Raw genomic sequence first — 20,552 nt, forward strand, 5'->3', positions numbered from 1 at the left:
TAGCATATGAAAAGACTTATTTAGTATTATGTAGAATTAATTGTGCTAAAACCTCTTAAAACAAATTAAGCAAAAGCTTTGCTACCTCAGACAATGTCACTGGTCTCTGTTTGGACAAATGAATCCTTTGTTTAATACATTAAACTTTATTAGATAGGTGATTTTGTGTATTAATTCTGAATAAACTAATTGAGCAATGCATTATACTTTGTTGGGCCTTCTAAAGTTCTATTCATAATTTTGTGATGAAAAGGGTATAACTTTATTTATAACATTACCATACCAACTACTTATGTACTAGGCAAAGATATTGAGATGTTAATGTAAGATGAGGTTTACCTGAAATAAGGGAAAATAGGTAATTTATATAATATTCTGTTAATGTTTAGGGTTTCAAAGGCTGCTGCTTCAAAACTTAAATGCAACAGTGCCCCTAACCACCTGTTGCTTAGAATAAGTTTTTCTGAATTGGTGATAGCAATATGCTTGTTATGCTGTGTTAGATCCATTACCGTCTTCAGTCTTGGCACCACTACTACTTCTTAATTACTTTTGATAATATGTTAATTAAGTGGGTGAGTGTGCCCTTTGGTGTACTGACATACTATCAAGTTCCTACATTTGGAAAATGGATGAATGGAGGAGCTTTGATTCAAAAAGCAGTACGAAAGTTGGTTACATTTGTATATGATACCAAAAATGGTTCATCAAGCTGTTGTACCACAGTGTTTTTAGGCAACTTCTGTTTATTCTGATTGGCAGAAAAAAACTATTTTCAATGCAAAAGTGAAAACAGATCTCTGCAAAGCAGTATAAAATAATTACAAATACAAAACACAAACTAATTTATCATCCCCTTTTATATGGCACATTACTGGTGCTGCCAAATGGTTTTAGAAGTTACATGATTAGTTAAATGGCGATCACCTTTCTGTAGTCAGTGTGATTCAATTGAGTGCACATTATCTGTGTGGTGAGATGGCTTAAAATATACAATGAATACAACAGGACACTCCACACAACTCTGTGAAAAGGTGACTGAAAAGAACAAGTTAAGGGATGGATACATGAAAATATCCAAATCACTGAATTTCCTCGGAGTACAGTTATATCAGTCATTAAAAATACGAAGAGTATAGCACAACTGTAAATCTCCCTGGAGGTGCAAGACTACAAAATCAGAGAGTTCATTCCAGAATAAGACTAATGTAGGAGGCCACCAGAAGACTTATGATGACTCTGAACTCTGCAGTTGCTTAAACTGAAGAGACTTTGCATACAACAGCTCTTGCCTGGGTGCTTCACCTTTCACATTTTTATAGGAGTAAAGAAAAGATAAAGTCACCGAATTTCATAAAAAAGACCTCCCCAAAAACACATATGCATGACATTTCAGCTAGATTTTGCCAGAAAGCACATGGGACACTCACCTGCAAAAGATCTGATGAGACCACAATTGAGCTTTTTGGCCATCAGGCTAAACACAATGTTTGGCGTATTAGCTTAAACCTAACACTTCATGTTATCAAAAACATACCATCCCCACTGGGAGGCAATGTCATGGCAGTTTCATACTGTAGGGATGCTTCTCTGCAGCAGGCACTGGAAGGCTTGTGAAGGCAGAGGGTAAAATTAATGCAGCAAAATACGTGGAAATTGTGGAGAAGAACCTGATGCGCTCTGCAAGAAAGTTGAGCCTTGGGAGAAGATTTGTTTTCCAGCAAGACAAAAACCCATATTTGGGGTAATCTGCCTACCAAACATTACCACTTTCTTCTTCTTTCATCTGCTCCCATTAGGGGTTTCCACAGCAGATAGTCTTCTTCCACATCTTCCTGTCCTCTGCATCTTATTCTGTTACACCCATCACCTGCATGTCCTCTCTCACCACATCCATAAGCCTTCTCTTAGGCCTTCCTCTTTTCCTCTTGTCTGGCAGCTCTATCCTTAGCATCCTTTTCCCAATATACCCAGCATCTCTCATCTGCACGTCCAAACCAATGCAGTCTTACCTCTCTGACTTTGTCTCCAAACCTGAGCTGACCCTTTAAGGTACTCGTTCCTAATCCTATCCATCCTTGTTGCATCCAATGCAAATCAGCATATTTAACTCTGCATCTTCCAGCTCTGTCTCCTGTTTTTAGGTCAGTGCCACCGTCTCCAAACCATATAACATAGCTGGTCTCACTACCATCCTGTAGACCTTCTTTTTCACTCTTGCCGATACCTGTCTATCACAAATTACTCCTAACACTCTTCTCCACTAGTTCCACCCTGCCTGCACTCTCTTTTTCAGCTCTCTTCCACAATGCCATTTACTCTGTACTGTTGATCCTAAGTATTTAAACACCTTCGCCAACTCTACTTCCTGCATCCTCACCATTCCACTGACCTCCTTCTCATTTACACACATGTATTCTGTCTTGTTCCTACTGACCTTCATTCCTCTCTGGTCTAGAGCATATTTCCACCTCTCCAGGGTCTCCTCAACCTGCTCCCTACTCTCGCTACAGATCCTGTCTAATGCTGTCTGTCAACTTGTCCATCATCATTACAAATAAGAAAGGGCACAGCGTCGATCCCTGATGTAATCCCACTACCACCACCTTAAATACATCCGTCGCTCCTTCCGAAGATCTCACCACTGTCACTCTTCTCTTGTACATATACTCTACAACTCTTACATACATCTCTGCCACTCCCGACTTCCTCATACAATACCACAACTCCTCTTGAGGCACCCTGTGATATGTTTTCTCCAGGCCCACAAAAATGCAACGCAACTCCTTCTGGTCTTCTCTATACTTCTCTGTCAATACCCTTATAGCAAACATTACATCTCTGGTGCTAACCTTACATGGGGTGTCACACAAGTGTAAAGCCAAAGCTGCGCTGGAATGTCCTTAAAACGACAATATCAATATACTTAAGTGGCTGAGTCAAAATCCAGATCGCAGTCTGACTGAGAATTTGTGGCGGGACGTGTAAAAGTCTGTTCACTCATGATCCCCTTGTAACTTGACTGAGCTTAAGTAGTTTTGAAAAGAAGAATGTGGAAAAAATGCAGTGACCAGATATGCAAACCTGATAGAGAACTGTCCCTGCAGACTCAAGTCTGTAATGACTGTCAAATGTGCGGCTACTAAATACTGACTCAGAGGGGGTGAATACTTGTGCTATCAATTATTTTGTCTTTTATATTTGTGTAAATTAACTTAGACCACTTAGAAGAGACCTGTTTTCACTTCAACATTAAAGAGTGTTTTTCTGTTGAAAAAGCCAAATTAAATCCACAGTGATTCATACTCAGCTATACTATGCACTCTGGATCCTCTCTCTGACACAATTAACACTGAGTATTTTCAGTCAATGCATCATTCAGCAGAAATGTGTCTGGAAATGCTACTGGAGCTCCTTTATACCAAAAGCAGTATGCCTGCCTAATGTCTTACTGTGACTGTGATTGCCAAATAAGAGTTTCTTTGTAATTTTCTTGCTCTATAGTCATTCTGGTATGTGTTCAGAACAAAGAGTATGTGTATGTGTATTTATTTATCTATTTTTGTTTATATATTTATATAAAGAGCTTCTGTAAAAAGCCAAATTTCCCCTTGAGGACAAATAAAGTTCTATCGATCAATCTATCGATCAATGCATTATATAAAATGTGAAAACTTTTATAGGCACTATAATACAATATACATTTTTAAAACCATTAACTTATTTTTAAGTGACTTTGGCTTACTGCTTTTCACTTTCTGTTAATTTATTTCTTTTAAAAGTTTTTTTTCTAAATTAAGTACATCTAAGGTAATAAGGATGCTCCTTTATTTTTTATGTCACTAAGAGGTTGCTGAGTGGCACTGTCCTTCTGCTGGCATGTTTTTATGGCTCAAGCTCAAAAGAAATCTGGATACAGATGTCCTGATCATGAAAAAAGCCTTAGAAAAAGAGGTAAGAAAAAATCCTTATTTAGTCATTTATTACTGTATTCTTCTAGATTAAATTAAATAATTCTAGTATAATATGGGGCTGCACTGGGACTCTCAGTTCTAGAGTCCTGAGATGAAAACTTGGTCTGGTCAGTACACAACTGCATGGGTTGGTTGCTGCCTTGTGCTTGCTGCTGCTTTGAAGTGGTTCAGAAAATGTTTTAATTGATGTATTATATGTATATTTGCACTTAGAAAATGGATCAGTTTATGTACTGAGGCCTGGGCAATATAGTACTGTTGAGTAAACCAGGACACCATGTTTCCATTTTATTTTCAGCCTGTACAATTCTCCTTAGAAAATTAACTTTACACATTAAGTAAAAGAAGACATTAGATATTCTTATTTTCTTGGTTGGTCTAAAACAGGGATCTCAATAAACCAAATATTGCCCAAGTACATTATCTTTCATCTGTACAGAAATTGCATTTGGATCAGGGAAAATGTTTGTTTTTATTTTTTGTTTGTGTTTGGTACTCCATATAATCTGCCTGCAGAACTCAAGCTTCATTTAGGTGGAGTTAAAGTCTGAAAAGCTGTATCCTTGTAAATAGTGACTGAAGAATAAGCTTAATTTGTTAGCATAAAAAAACAGATTCTTAAATGGTCCTTCTAGGAGGTGCCTCCTATAAATGTGCATTTACTTGGAACCATTCCGGTAAATAAATCACTAGTTAGGTATAGGTAGCCAGCCATCTATTTTCATTTTTTTTATTTCTTTATTCACCTTATCCTTAGAGCAGGCATGTCAAACTCACTACTACAATTGATGGGCCGCTTCGACTGCCATATGTGCGTCAGCGGGCCGCACTGTAACAAATACTATTATACTATTATACAAAGTTACTGTAACTTTCTTTCCAATACTGAAAACTTTAAAAAAATTAACACTTAAGGTTTAAAGTTTAAAGAAAAGCAATTTATTTCCATACAATGCATGTACAACAGCGTACAATTAGAGTCTTAGCCTCTTAGCTATGTCCTTATATAGGAGTCTTACAGTGTGAGATTTATTTCTTTTGTCCTGACACTTGGCATCTCTTGTTAGTAACCAGTTCATCAATATCAGGCTTGAAATCTTGTGCAGCTGCAACTTTTCTGACGTATGAAAGGTGCTCGACAGTAAGTCTTGAGCGATGTGGGGTTTTGGTAGCTTTCATTAACAAAAACAATTGCTCACAAAGGTAAGTGATTCTGAACACAGACAGTACTCTCGATGCCAACTTACGGATCTGCACATACGAGTGTGGCAGGTAAGCATATAAGCCTGGCATACCAACTTTGTTGTATTTTGCCTTCAGAATTGAATCTGACTGCAGTTCAATCAATTCCATGTGGATATTCTCAGGCGCATTCTCAACGTTGTAAGAGTATGGTGACGTCGTGTGAACTGAAATCACAAAAAACGCTCACTGAGTTCATTGCTCAGTAATTCAAGTTGGAAAACAAATCCTCCAAAAATCAAATTTTATTTTACTAAGTTTACTTCAAAGTTTATTTTGTAAAATAAGCCGATATGCAAAAAGCCCTCTGACCTACACTAATTTTACAAACTCAAAATCACAAAACTTTGTTAATAAACAACTCATCGCCTTCTTGCGTACACTTCAGATCTTTAGCTGTAGTCTGCACTAACTGTTCGTTACAATACTAGCACAAATTTACATAAAACTAGAGCAAAAAAACATGAAAATATGCAAGCTATTACTACTTGTGATGGTCAGTTCTGCTCAGTGGCCAGTCTCAGCAGCCCAGCCAGTAGTGTAGCCTGCCAGGCTGCTGCAGCCTAGCACTTCATTTGCGACTTACCGGCTCATTAACATTGGTCAAGGCTCGGTGGGTGGGTTTATAGCAGTGTCATTACTAGGCTATCAAGGAGAATTTCACTTTTACCAAACAACATAACTTTGAATTCTCGCATTTAGGCTTCTTCATTGGGAGGAAACACTACTTTTCCCTGATGGCAACACGAATTAGACAATCTACAAGTCTCACACTTAAAGTTTAACGCCAAATAATATCTACATACTTCTGTCATATCACCTATGTCCATATATTTGATCTCTTTTCGCTTTTACCTTTTCATCAATATTGCATTGAATTTTGATTCCGTGTTTGGAATTACATCATGACAATGCAACGTGTAACTGCCCATGAGTGAATATCATTTCTTTCTCTCTACAAGAAATGTATCTGACAATAGCATTCACACAAATGAGAAATGATGGAACTCTGTGCGTGGTCGTAAATGTTTTAGATGTGGGCAGGACTTTTCCAAATCAAAGCATGTTCTTGTCTCACGGGGATTGAAGTTTTCTCTAATGGGATTTCACTTTCACCAAACAACAAATCCTTTCATTTTCGCGGATATGCCTCTTCATTGGGAAGAAACACTACTTTTCCCCGATGGCAACACGAATTAGACGATCTACAAGTCTCCGACTTTGGATCCAAACCACATATTCAATCTCTTTTCACTGTTTTGTTATTTCACCGAGTAATAATATCCATTTGTTTGTGCTAATGCAATCATTACTATCATTTTTTTGAGACTTTGGAATTTTCATACTTCCATTATCTCTAACCTGCTATGAATGTGTACCACGCCAACGTTTTTGAATTTTTTACGACGTTCTACTTTGTCTTTTATTTCCAACACCAGGTGTGGTTAAATCTCTTGGCACAAAGTCTCGTCTCATGAGATGTGAAAGTGTGTCTCTGAGAAAATCACGTCTCGTCTCCTTCCAGGATTTTTTTATTATAATAGAGAGACATATTTACACTTTTGGTTTGACCTTTTCCCAGTCATGGTTCTAGCACATGCTAGAGAAGAGGTATGGGAAGTCCTGTACCATCTGGTTTCTTAAAAATACCCACAGTAATTTTGGAAATGAAAAATGTTAGGAGATTAAAATCAGGAATGCATTGTTCACAACAAAGTATGCTACATCTTGATTTTCACCCACCACTGAGGAGGATCTTGCTAAATTTGAAAAGACACAAAAGAAGCCTACATGTATTCCTTCTAGTTTGTGGAAAGTATGCCATCTGTCTGATGATCCTGTTTCAAAGAATCACAGAATAATGATGTGGATAGAACAGCTATGTATATAGAAAACTGTTTTGTCAATTGTTTACTGTCCCTTTTCACCTCAAAGCCATTCACTTCTAAATCTCGGGTGCTGCCATTTAAAATTAGGCAGTTCATAGCCAGCTCATTTCCTTTAGCAGTGGGTATTTGCAACTCTCTCAATTTACTTTGTCAGATGATGATATTTAGAGGATCTCACAATGTTCCGATACAATAGAAAACGGTCCATTGTTTATGCTTTTTTGTGTTATTTGAAAGATGTGTGAATTTGCATTTTTTGCTAGTCATCAGCAACAGAGAGATAGATATTATTATTTAGGTACGCCGATATTTATGATAGAAACATCTGCACATCCACATATAGAAAAATTATGGTATTTCCCACCAGACTTTTCATGTCAAAATGTTGATTTCATACTTCATTAGAATGCATTAATTAATTCATTTTCCAGACCTGCTTATTTTAATAAAGGATCCCAGGGAAATTTTGATTTAGTTCTTTTAAATATTAATAATAGACAATGCAAAGCAGAAAATAAATACGTTAAGATCCTTAAAGTCTTAAATGCAATTCTTCCTGATAAAATTCCCTTCATTCTTTCCTCTCAACAAGGTGATTAAAGTACCTAGAGGTGGCAGCAGATTTCTTCATTAAGTCATCAGTACTTTAACCTGCCTTTTTATTCCAAGCAGAATTATTTCCGTCAATGCAACTATGGAATTGAACAATGAACAATAATGCCTCCGAAATACCCGGAGGAGACAAAAGAAAAACTTTAGGACATGAAATCCTGGAGAACACAATCCTTTGTGGGCCCACAGTCTTAGGCCATATAGCAAGCCAGTACCTCCTGGGCATTCTAGACTTATATATCCAACTTACTATCAGTAATAAAATCACAGAGTTCCGATGGTGCTGGAATCACCATAGTAGTGTCCTCCTTTAAGACAAAGTTCAGGTCACATGTCTATATCCTAATGCCTATTAAAAAGTAGAATGTCTTCCTTTTGCCTTTCACTAATTTTACTGCGCATCTGCGGAATGGTAACATTTTTAATGTGTGGAATGTAATGTTAAGTGACAATGAACACCAGACAACTGAAACCTCCATTCTCATTTCTTCCAAAGTCCAGGGTGCTCTCAAGTATAGTAAACTAGTTGTTGGACAATATGTGCAAAATTCCCAAAGTAATCTCATTTTTCTCACTGTTAAATCATTTTTTCAAACAAGAAATGAAAGCTGCCTATTTTTTTCAAGTAAATATAATACTTGCAGAGGGAAATGAGCAGTAATCACATTGAATAGAATTTATAAAATTAAAGCAAATAAATTCATCTTCTAATATATTTAATGTATGTGTTTCCAACTTTTCTATGACAGAATAGCCTGAAAAACAAGTCTAAACTGGTCTTAAAGCAAAATGCCCAACAGAATTATACAATGAAGAAATGACATACAAAAATGACTGACCTCTGTATCAAGTATGCAACAGACTGGTTTGACCAGCATGTCAACAGCTCATGAACTTGCAGTCAACCTGCTGACTTTTACAGTCCAAGCTAAAATACTGTGTTTACATGTCAGGGATTACATTGAAGCATAGAGCTTACAGCAAACTTATTTCATAATCCTTTTGAAGCCATATCATCTGCTCCTTATCTGGGCTATTAGGAAGGGTAAAATGCAATTCCATCAGAGATATTTTTTTAATCATTTTGTATAGTATAAACAAGTTAATTACTATACATACAATAGTGATATTTTGCCCTGGGGTTAATAAAGTTAATTTCAGATTAACCAATATGTCCTGTTTCAGACAAATAATGCCAGTCTGAATTATTGCCAACATAATTTAGTTTTCATATTGTTTTTTCATATCTTATACGGTAAAAAGTCAACATCTAAAATATTGCTGAAATGTAGTACTGTTCACTGGGAGGAAAATTTTGTGCTTAGCAGGATAAATTATTTGTATCTCTCAGCTATTTCTCATCCAGATGGGGCTCATATACCCCAGATATGGAATCTGTTATTTTTCGTTAGCAGCTTTCAAAATGAGCACCTTTACAAAGCTGAAATGACTGCAAAAGAACTGACTATTGTTTTCTGTTTACATTTCTACCTGATTACTTCTTAGTAAGTATACTGTTTCCTTAGTGAGAAAGCATTATTGCAGTAAACCGTCAGGATAGTGTATTTAATATGCAACTGTGAACAATTTATGACTTACACTGTATCATTTTACACTGTATTGACCATTAAAATTAATAACATTTAATTAAACGATAACACCGTGTATAAGACTATAAACCTCATTAAGTTTTTTAGCATGACTGGCTTTACATTAATAATTTCATTGAGCAATTTGAGCTGTTTCTTAGTGTTAGTGGGATAACAACATATTTTATACTTTACTTTTATAGTGCAATATAATGGAAAGGTGTTTGGATTTGATTTGCTGACATTGAAAGAGTGCTGTAGGTGTCTAATTTAAATTTTCACAAGGTAGCTTTATAAAACTATTCTTTTTATGTACTTTTGGATTATGTTCATTAGGATAACCATCCCAACAGCCTAACCTGTCATTCAATTAGGTGATAAAATAAATTCTTGAATGACTGAAGAATATAAATAATATTAAAGCATTTGCCTCTACACAAGTATGGTTACACTACAGAGCGTAGGTTCAGTAAGTTCATGCCGTCTCTTCAGTAATGCGACATCCCAACTTTATTCCTGGTCTCATAGGTTTAAACGTAGGACTTCTTGTTACCCTGTTGCTATCTTAACTAAAAAGCCATGATGTTGCATCTAGTGCAATTATCTATATATATAACGCGCTTCGCAGCGGAGAAGTAGTGTGTTAAAGAAGTAAGGAAAAAGAAAAGGAAACATTTTGAAAATAATGTAACATGATTGTCAATGTAATTGTTTTGTCACTGTTATGAGTGTTGCTGTCATATATATATATATATATATATATATATATATATATATATATATATATATATATATATATAGTGGACTTGAACCCGGACACACACAGACGGACATCTTAAGTTCACCACACACTATTTATTTACAATATTTACAATATCAAAACTCGTGCACACAAACCCCAGTGCCTCTTGCACCGTTCCCCCAATGTCCAGGCCTCACAGTCTTTGTGCCTCTCTCTTGGCCGCCTCCCATCCTCTCTCTAGCTCCGTCCTCTTCCACCCGACTTCCACCAATGACTGGAGGGAGGCGGCCCCTTAAATAGGAACCCGGATGGGCTCCAGCTGCTTCCCGGCACTCCTCCGCAGACACGCCCCAGTGTGGCGGAAGTGCCGGCTGCACACCCGGAAGCCATCCGGGTGTCCCCTGTCGTCTTCCCCCCAGCACTTCCTGGTGTGGTGGAAGTGCTGGGCTCCCAGGATATTCAGGCACTGGGGCGCCGCCTGGCGGTGGTCACAGGTCCCTACAGGGCTTTACCCGAGGCCCCAACATAACCAGGGCGGACGCCTCGCGTCTGGAGGAGGCACAAGCCCTCCTCCGGTCCTCCTGGGCGTCCCGGCCGGGGACCACAATATATATATAGCAAAATACCCGCGCTTCGCAGCGGAGAAGTCGTGTGTTAAAGAAGTTATGAAAAAGAAAAGGAAACATTTTAAAAATAACGTAACATGATTGTGAAAGTAATTGTTTTGTGTATTTGGCGGCAGCGTCACGAAGTTGTTTTCATTTAGCTGCATCAGAAAATGTACCACGACGTCTGACACGCCTCCTTTTTAGTGTCTACACACAGCTTGGATTGCTGCTGTCATAATCGGTTTGAGTCTACATATATATATATATATGAAGATATTTATGTGTGTATATATATACAGTATATATATATACATACATATCATATCCTCATATACATATATACATATCTACATATACACATATAAATATATATACACATATATATATATATATATATACATACATACCTATCTACATTATATATACACACACATACATACACACACACAAATTATATATATGTGTGTGTGTGTGCATGTATGTATGTGTGTGTATATATAATGTAGATAGGTGTGTGTGTGTATGTATATATATATACTCACCTAAAGGATTATTAGGAACACCTGTTCAATTTCTCATTAATGCAATTATCTAATCAACCAATCACATGGCAGTTGCTTCAATGCATTTAGGGGTGTGGTCCTGGTCAAGACAATCTCCTGAACTCCAAACTGAATGTCAGAATGGGAAAGAAAGGTGATTTAAGCAATTTTGAGCGTGGCATGGTTGTTGGTGCCAGACGGGCCGGTCTGAGTATTTCACAATCTGCTCAGTTACTGGGATTTTCACGCACAACCATTTCTAGGGTTTACAAAGAATGTTGTGTAAAGGGAAAAACATCCAGTATGCGGCAGTCCTGTGGGCGAAAATGCCTTGTTGATGCTAGAGGTCAGAGGAAAATGAGCCGACTGATTCAAGCTGATAGAAGAGCAACTTTAACTGAAATAACCACTTGTTACAACCGAGGTATGCAGCAAAGCATTTGTGAAGCCACAACACGCACAACCTTGAGGCGGATGGGCTACAACAGCAGAAGACCCCACCGGGTACCACTCATCTCCACTACAAGTAGGAAAAAGAGGCTACAATTTGCACGAGCTCACCAAAATTGGACAGTTGAAGACTGGAAAAATGTTGCCTGGTCTGATGAGTCTCGATTTCTGTTGAGACATTAAAATGGTAGAGTCAGAATTTGGCGTAAACAGAATGAGAACATGGATCCATCATGCCTTGTTACCACTGTGCAGGCTGGTGGTGGTGGTGTAATGGTGTGGGGGATGTTTTCTTGGCACACTTTAGGCCCCTTACTGCCAATTGGGCATCGTTTAAATGCCACGGGCTACCTGAGCATTGTTTCTGACCATGTCCATCCCTTCATGACCACCATGTACCCATCCTCTGATGGCTACTTCCAGCAGGATAATGCACCATTTTACAAAGCTCGAATCATTTCAGATTGGTTTCTTGAACATGACAATGAGTTCACTGTACTAAAATTGCCCACACAGTCACCAGATCTCAACCCAATAGAGCATCTTAGGGATGTGGTGGAACGGAAGCTTCGTGCCCTGGATGTGCATCCCACAAATCTCCATCAACTGCAAGATGCTATCCTATCAATATGTGCCAACATTTCTAAAGAATGCTTTCAGCACCTTGTTGAATCAATGCCACGTAGAATTAAGGCAGTTCTGAAGGCGAAAGGGGGTCAAACACCGTATTAGTCTATGTGTGTGTATAGCTTTGGTCACTGAGTGCAAGGGAAAAAAAATAAAATGTAGTCTATAAGTTATTAAACAGTAAAGCATTAACGTTTTAAGAAGTAAACATACATTGAGCACCACTGGAGTGGTTTCGGGTAAGCTACATTTTAAAGCCGGTATAACATAACAGGTAAGTAGTACTAACAGCAGCTAAATGTACTGTATATGGATCATCTCTTGGTAGTTGATCCCTTTTGAAAGGCGCTACACGACGGCTGTGGTATAGAAATTACATTTTCTATGTGAACGTCCAAATTTCTGCCTGTGGTAATGTGCCTTACCGGCATTACCAGCAATTAAAAGAAAATCATTTTTGTGTCCTCTGCAGTGTTAAGAGAGAAAGGCTTTGGTTTGGGATAAAAGGAAAAAAGGTGTAAAGAAAGGGAACTTGCCTTTTTCTTTTATATGGTGTAGAGAGAGGTCTTCGCTGACGATATGAGCGTCGCGGTGGGTCTCGTGTAGACTGAAGAGACGGCCCTGCCATTAACTGGCCGGGATGGCACTGTCGGTCCTCCACTCCTGTGCGTGTCTTCATAATCCGACCTGACGACCTCATAATCGTATACGTGTAAAATTAGTTTGCTGCGGTCTAGAAATGGGATCCCGTGTTTACAGTTGTCTCGGCTATAGCTCATGGGAAGGAGGAAAAAAATTAAAAGTGTTTACTATCACTTAAGGCAGAAGTGCAGTCAGCGTCTCAAAGGCCGGCACAACTACGCGCGTGCGCACGCCGGCTGCCCGACTTTTGTAGTATTTTTGCAGTGCAGGAAACGGCACTTTTTGCAGACACGTTCACGTGATCAAAAGTCTCCGCGCTCTTTAGAGGTCTTGCTTTCTCTGCGTACTGCGTTCATAGTCAGTTCATGTGAGCCACTAGGAGTACATGCATCGAAGCTTCTGAGCTGTGCCTGTGCTATCTCGTGCGATCTTGCGATGTCCATGGCTTTATTTAATGTCAGCTAAGACCCGGCACTTAAGTTTCTCGCTACAACAATTTTAACTCTGTTACAAAGTGATCCAAAGTCTCGTTTATACCTCGTGTCTTCTCATTAAACTTATATCTCGCGAATAAAGTATTCTGCATTTTTCTTCAGCGCTCTTTGGGAGCTCTTCCTTCTTTTCGACTTACTGCGGTCACAGTCAGTTCACGTGATTACGTGGGAGGCGTGATGATGTCACACGCAGCTCCACCCTCCACGGCCATCGAGCTAACGTCCATTACAGTATATGGAAAAAAATAGGTTCCAGTTATGACCATTACGCGTAGAATTTCAAAATGAAACCTGCCCAAGACAGTGAGTGCAGGCAAGACAGAGAGCCTCGCCCACCAACTCTAAGACCATGGGATATGCACGACAGGGCCCCACCCACCATCTCTAATCCTAGTTCAGTGTCCACTGTCGCTCTCGATCAAACAACAATAATTAGCAAACAAACAAAGATAACTGGCAGTAACAGTGCAAAATTCACAATTGGTATGCCAGTTTGAAAAGATACATTTTGAGGGTAGTTTTAAAATGTATTATTGAATCGAGCTGATGTATATGAGAGAGAAGAGAATTCCCGAGTTGAGGAGCACTATGAGAGACGCTCGAGCTCCCATAGCACAGAGTTTGATGTGTGGTACAGAAAGTACAGCTGCAGATGAGAATCTGAGTGAGTGAGAGGTGTGTCAATCTGTAGGAGATCAGTGAGGTTGTGGAGAGCTTTAAATGTTAAGAGCAGTATTTAGTATTGTATTCTGTAGTTAACAGGGAGCCAGTGAAGTTGAGAGAGAATAGGTGTAGTATGTTCAGTTCATTTAGAACAGCAGGTTATTATCCTGGCAGCAGAATTTTGAATAAACTGTAAGCGATGGATACGTTTTTGTGGGATGACAGATAGAATACCATTACAGTAATCTATACGTGAGGTGGCTCGGGCATTAATCAATACTTTACTACTGTGTTGCGTAAGAACAGGACGAAGTCTAGAAATGTTTTGGAGATGGAAGAAAGCAGTCCGAGAAATGTTACTTATACGGGAGGAACTATTTAATAATAATAATAATAATATTATTATTATTATTATTTAATAATTGCCATTATTAGTGTATAAATGGATATAAGTAATTGCATGTAAACGATTCGCCAAAATCTGTTGTATGTAAACGATACTGTTTAAAACATTATTGTTTTTTCATCAAAATACCCGGTTTCCACATCTACTTGTATTAGTTTAAATGGCACTTTTACCACTTGCAATAGGGCAGACGCGCTGACTTATCGTGTCGACTGGGCAACACAGTGAATGCGGCGTCTATCTATATATGTCTATGTTTTCCGTAGCCTGCTACAGGAAGGTACTCTCTCAGCCATTGGCATTGGTTTCGCTCCTTGCTATTTTCGTTATACTGCGACGGTGGTTTTCTAAGCCTTTGTTATACTGAATTCCTTTCTCATTGTTTTCCGTTCGTATTCTTACACCGCCGTATGCTACAGCGGGCTTCGGCTAGTATTATTATATTTGTTTTTGTACTTGATTGTTCTGTTACTGAGACCTTCACAGAGTAGCAGAGTATAACATCTCATTACACCAAAAAATGTCATCCTGCAAGTAAAGTGGTGCAAAGAAAAAAGTGTCAGAGTACTGGGCAAAGGAAAAAGTGACCATGTCAAGCTATTATGTTTTTAGTACCCACCAAATGAAATTCATGTGCGCAAAATGCTCCAGAATTGTGGTTGATCTCTTACTGTCAAGTGCATTTTACAATAAGAAAAAAGCAATTTTGACCGCTTGCCTTCATTTTAGGTAAAAACCTAAAATGACATTGTACAAGTGGCCAATACAAGATTTGAAGAATATAGCCGTATTCTGCCCATCCCAACTTAGTTAAACATATATTGGACATTCTGGAGTAATGCCTTACCCAGAGTTTTCCATCAGCATCATCAAAAAAAAACAGTGAAGGAATTTCTCATGAAAGAATTGTGTTATACAGGTCCGGATCCTTATAGCTCACATTGTGTAAGCAGTAAATGCTGTGGCTTAGGCAACTAAATATGGTTTACCCTCTTAAATGCTTATTTATAAATTGTGTTGACTGCAGCAATATGCAAAAAATTATAATTAAACAGTATGTCAGAAAATGCTCTAAATGTGTATTTTGTCATAAGTAACCCATCTTCTTTAGAATATTCAGTTTCTAGCTTCATGGATTAGAAAAGTTACTAGTAGTGACAGATATGTTTTGTTTCTCGTCTCAGGCTGTGTAACAGTGACCCCAAAGATTTGGCCTGAGCAAGGAACAACTAATTTAGGTATAATTAATCGCTTCCCGGGTCCTCCCTGCATGGAGTTTGCATGTTCTCCATGTGTCTGCGTGGGTTTCCTCCGGGTACTCCGGTTTCCTCCCACAGTCCAAAGACATGCAGGTTAAATTGTCCCTAGTGTGTGCTTGGTGTGTGTGTGTGTGTGTCCTGCGGTGGGCTGGTGCCCTGCACGGGGTTTGTTTACTGCTTGGCACCCTGTGTTTGCTGGGAATGGCTCCAGCAGACCCCCGTGACCCCGTAGTTAGGGTATAGTGGGTTGGATAATGGATGGATGGATCCTGTGTATGAGTGCCCATGTGATTAGAAAGTTAGGGAGTGCTGAAGATCTGTTGGCCAGGCTAATACAGAGCATACAGAAATTGCCCAAAATGTATATTTCTCTATTTGTAAGTGTGCCTAAGAATGCCAGGGACGAAGCAGTGTAGTCTGACCAGCAAACGTTGGAATGATAAGTGATGCCAAGATTTGATGTCATTAGCAACACCCTGTAAATTTAGGGCAAATTTTGAGGTTTTTTTTTGGTTTAAGTGGTGAAGAGAAGGAAGATACAAAAATGAGTGGTAATGTCAGAAGTACTTTTATTATTACTTAAAATATTACATTTTCTGTCCCAGTTTCCAATAAATGTAAAATCACAAGCTCAACTATTGGCATCTTTCACTTCTGCAAGTATTTTAAACTTCCAGTATTTTATTAAAATGATAAATATTCCTATAGATGTATGTTATTTTTCCTGAATATAAAATGATATGTAATATTCATAGGCCTCCCCCTTGCAGTCTGTTTCTGGTCACACCTCCCACAGTGTAGTTTGCTTATAACGTCTGCCATGTACAGTTTGTCTCCAGCTAAGATCCCCAATTTCAGTTGCATTGCACTTGCAGTTATGTGTCAGTAACCTGAAGAAATTCTGTCTGTCTGCTAGTGGTATTTAAACTGATATTTAGTCTGTGCTAAGCTATCTTTCTTAAGCTTAGTTCTACTGCCATTTGTTTATTTGTTAAATTTTACATGTATGTTTTTCTTAATGCTTTTGCATGTGTTTAGCTCAGATCACTCAGGATGTGTGTTTACTATTTTTGCATGTTTTTGTTCTGATTGGATGTTGATGGTTTAAGTTTTGAGTCTATTTCCTTAAACTATGGCTTTCAGTCTTATTAACATGAAAATATTTTTAATGATGTTGCCCAAGCTAAAGTTGGCTTTACTCAAGGTATTAAATGAGATGAGGTTTTAAATTAGAATGCCTAACAGAAGATAAATGTTCAGTTTTGAACATGCTGCAGCCTGACAGCTAAATTTACATCTTCATTATTTCTTAAGATTCTCGTTCATTGTATAGTGATTGAAGCTGCACATTTATTTTTAAATGAATGGCATAGTCAAAGCCAGAATAAATACAGTAATTCTTTTCATGATGTTCATGATATAGTGTGAGTAAATTGAATTTTTTTAAATTGTATTATGTTGTAATTCATTTTTAAGTTTGATTTTAAAAGGTCAATACAGTATATAGAGTATGTTACAATGCAGCAAGATAAACATAGATATGCATTAAGTATTCCAAATTCAAATCCTTCTTCCTCACCAAACTGGAAACGGAAAGAGATGAAGATGGTATATTAAAACTGAGCATGGTTCGTAAATGTTAAGTGTGATTACAAGGCATGCAGCAGTTGAGCATGTTGACCTATTGCTGCTGCATGATGTCTTGCAGAGAAAAGCATGAACAACTGGGTGCTATATACGTAATCAAATATTTGTGAATATTTTTTTTACACCTTTAGTAATGTAGGGCATCAATTTTCCATGGTAATTTATTATATTTGTTTGGACTGTTCCAGTTGAACACTGTACTGTAGTGTATGTTATCAGAACAAAGTAATCAGTTAAGCATTTCTGCAAGTATTACTAAAAAAGTGCAATTCATGGTTGATTAATTATAGTAATCCTGAGGCTGCCTGGTAAGTAGGTGAAAGCCCGTGCCTTGAATGATTTAAATGGAGGACATAACCAAAACATTTGGCAAAGGCAGCTAGGTACTTAATAGCATCTTTGACAGGTAGCATCTAGTCGAGTGTAATTTTTTTGTCTTATGCAATAGATGTAAAATTTTAAAGGTTAATTGAACTAGACTGGGAAAGAATGCATTCTGTCTGGTGATAACGTCCATTCATTGTCTGAGAAATCAGTTGTATTTAACAGATGTATTTATTGATAGTGCATTGAATAAATGGCCAGTGTTTGGTATCAAATGGGTTTTGCTCTTCAAACTTGATGGGATGTGGATTTTATGAGGCATAACATGAAAGCCTCACTTATACTAGAAAACACTGTTTTGATCTAATGACCTGTACCTTGAAGAAAGTAAGGCAATGTATCAGTAATGTATAAATACTGAGAATTAGGCAGCACAAAGATTTGGGATGCCAACATGGCAACATACCATTTAATGGTGACAAACAGAAAAAAATTTAAAATAACGGCTTTCTACCTTCCTGTTTGTTTGAAGAAAATAGTGCTTCTGATTAGTAGCTCTGTCACAATCAGTTGTAACGCCTACTTCTGGTTGCAATCTTCAATTTATAGGGAACTTTTGGTAAGAGGTGAGACCTCCTGGATTGGTGAGGAAATTGTGTCACTTCTAGCTATCGTCCCTCTGATCTGCTCATGGAAAAAAAAAAATTGTGCCAGGACGTCTGTCAACTTGGGGTGCTATTGCTTGCATGTCCCTTGAAGATGTCCCCTACTTGCACATTCTTAGCAATAAGTAAAGTACAAGTTTATGAATTAATGGTGTGTGGGAAGCATTCCTGCCAGTCATTTTTATTTGAATGAGAACTTGTGTCTTACTCCAAAGTAGAATCTATCTTAAAATTCTAAAAGAAAATCAAAGCTAAAGGCAACAATCAGGGTTGGGGAGAGTCTCAGATTGACTGTATGGATTACTTTACTGTGATAATAATGAAGACACCTGTATGCCCTTTCAAAGATGGCATTAAGTATTGCTGTGTTAGTCTTTTTTAGTAAAGTTATTAAGTTAATAATTAACAAGTAAGTCAAAGACCAACATGATTGCTCATGTGAAAAAATACACATGGACAGTGTATCTACACCAAAGTTAAAGTAACTTTTTTTAAAATAAAACATGACTCAAATAGTGCTGAAATCAAAACAAATCAGTCTTATGTGGTGCAATAGTTCCCTGACATGCAGATGGAGAAGGTCTATAATTTTTTTCATCTTGCTGTGTGCAAAGGAATTCATAAGTTCTGATTACAGCTGGAGGTGAATTAAGATAACACCTCAGCCTGATACTAGTTAATGTTGGTTTCAAGTAATTAGTTATCATTTATATAAAATTCAGTGAACTTCAATGAATTGAACATGCACCCTGCACCAGCATGTTGTAGGTGTTCTGAAGAAGTCCCTGTATTCTACCAGAATGTGCTGGTGTCTGCTCTGCTGTCCTGCAATCATGCAATTGGTCTTAACAGGTTATAAAAATGGATAGATGGATGGATGGATACCTGGAGAAAAACTGTGTGTACAGTTTGATTGTTACTTTGTTTCTCTGTACATGTTGTAATGTTTTAATCAGGGTATAAAATATTATTTATTATCCAGATTTTAATTATTTATGTGACACCTGCAGAATGTATGGTACCCTAAAATCAAAAAAACACATTCGGAATAAACAGATTTTCCATCTAAGAAATCAGAAATAGGAATCAACCATAAAAATTATGATTGGTACTCCACTAGGTAATACAGACACAAAATAATGTTGAGATAGTGTTTAGAAGTATTAATGATACACAGCAGAACCTCAATAATATAGATTAGGAAAGTGAGCAGTGTTGTTTATACAAAGTCTTTGACTTTGCTTCCATATTATAATATACTCAGTAATATAATAATATAATGAAAAAAATGATTTTTGCTGTTTACATCCATTTGAAGATATTTTTGCACAGAAAAACAATTGTGAAGAAGATTTAGCACAGGATTTTCCTTCCATGCATGTATTAGATCAGAGTTACCTGATTCCATTCATAGTCTTCAAACACAAACGTAACAGTCAGTCAGTGATTTTTTAACCCACTTAGTCCTGAACAGGGCCACATGGGTGTGCTGAAGCCTATCCAAGTTAGAAAGGCTGGGCTAACATACAAAGACCCCAAATCCGCATTCACCCTCCCCAACCACACACCACGGCCAATTTAGGATCGCCAGTTCACCTAAACAACATGTCTTTGGATTGTGGGAGGAAACTGGAACACCCACCCAGACACAAAGAGAACATGCAAACTCCACACAAGACGGACCCAGGACGAGAACCATGATCTCCTTAATACCACCGTACTGCAAACCAAATAATACAAACTTAAGAGTAAAACTGAAAATTAGGTAGAGTCATGCTACTTACTAGTTAGTGAAGGAATATTATGTTGTTTTTTTTTTTTGTTTTACCTGAGGCCCTTTTCTATTAGATATAAACCAAATTAAAATAGCATCCATTTCTTTAAATGAAAGCTTGTATATATAAAATAGAGTATTCTGCAAAGTGTATAGGAGACCAAAATTAAACAAGGTAGAACGTGTATTTTTTTTTCTTTTTTAATTTTTCACTTTTTAAAAAATTCTTCATATTGTCATGAGCTTAATGTGTTTTTGGGAAAGCTTCTAAGATTTTAGAGTATCAGTGGTTTATCTGGTTCATTTCTGCATAATTGCTGAAGAGGTACAGTATTTGTAAGTTAATAAGAAAATTATTTTTCTAACCTTGTTTTTCTGTCAAAATCGTAATAGTAGGGTGCTT

At 37.6% G+C, this 20,552-nt stretch overlaps 1 protein-coding gene across 1 annotated transcript in view; it reads left to right on the forward strand.

Annotated features, from left to right (window-relative positions):
- The window catches only part of aadat (aminoadipate aminotransferase), a 112,061-nt gene that overhangs the window by 72,882 nt on the left and 18,627 nt on the right, over positions 1-20,552 (forward strand). Inside the window, exon 12 of the mRNA XM_039751250.1 lies at positions 3,848-3,954. Coding sequence (XP_039607184.1) covers positions 3,848-3,954 — 107 coding nt within the window. The remainder of the gene's footprint in view (positions 1-3,847; positions 3,955-20,552) is intronic.

Source organism: Polypterus senegalus, chromosome 4 (genome assembly GCF_016835505.1).
Source record: "Polypterus senegalus isolate Bchr_013 chromosome 4, ASM1683550v1, whole genome shotgun sequence".
NCBI lineage: Eukaryota > Metazoa > Chordata > Cladistia > Polypteriformes > Polypteridae > Polypterus > Polypterus senegalus.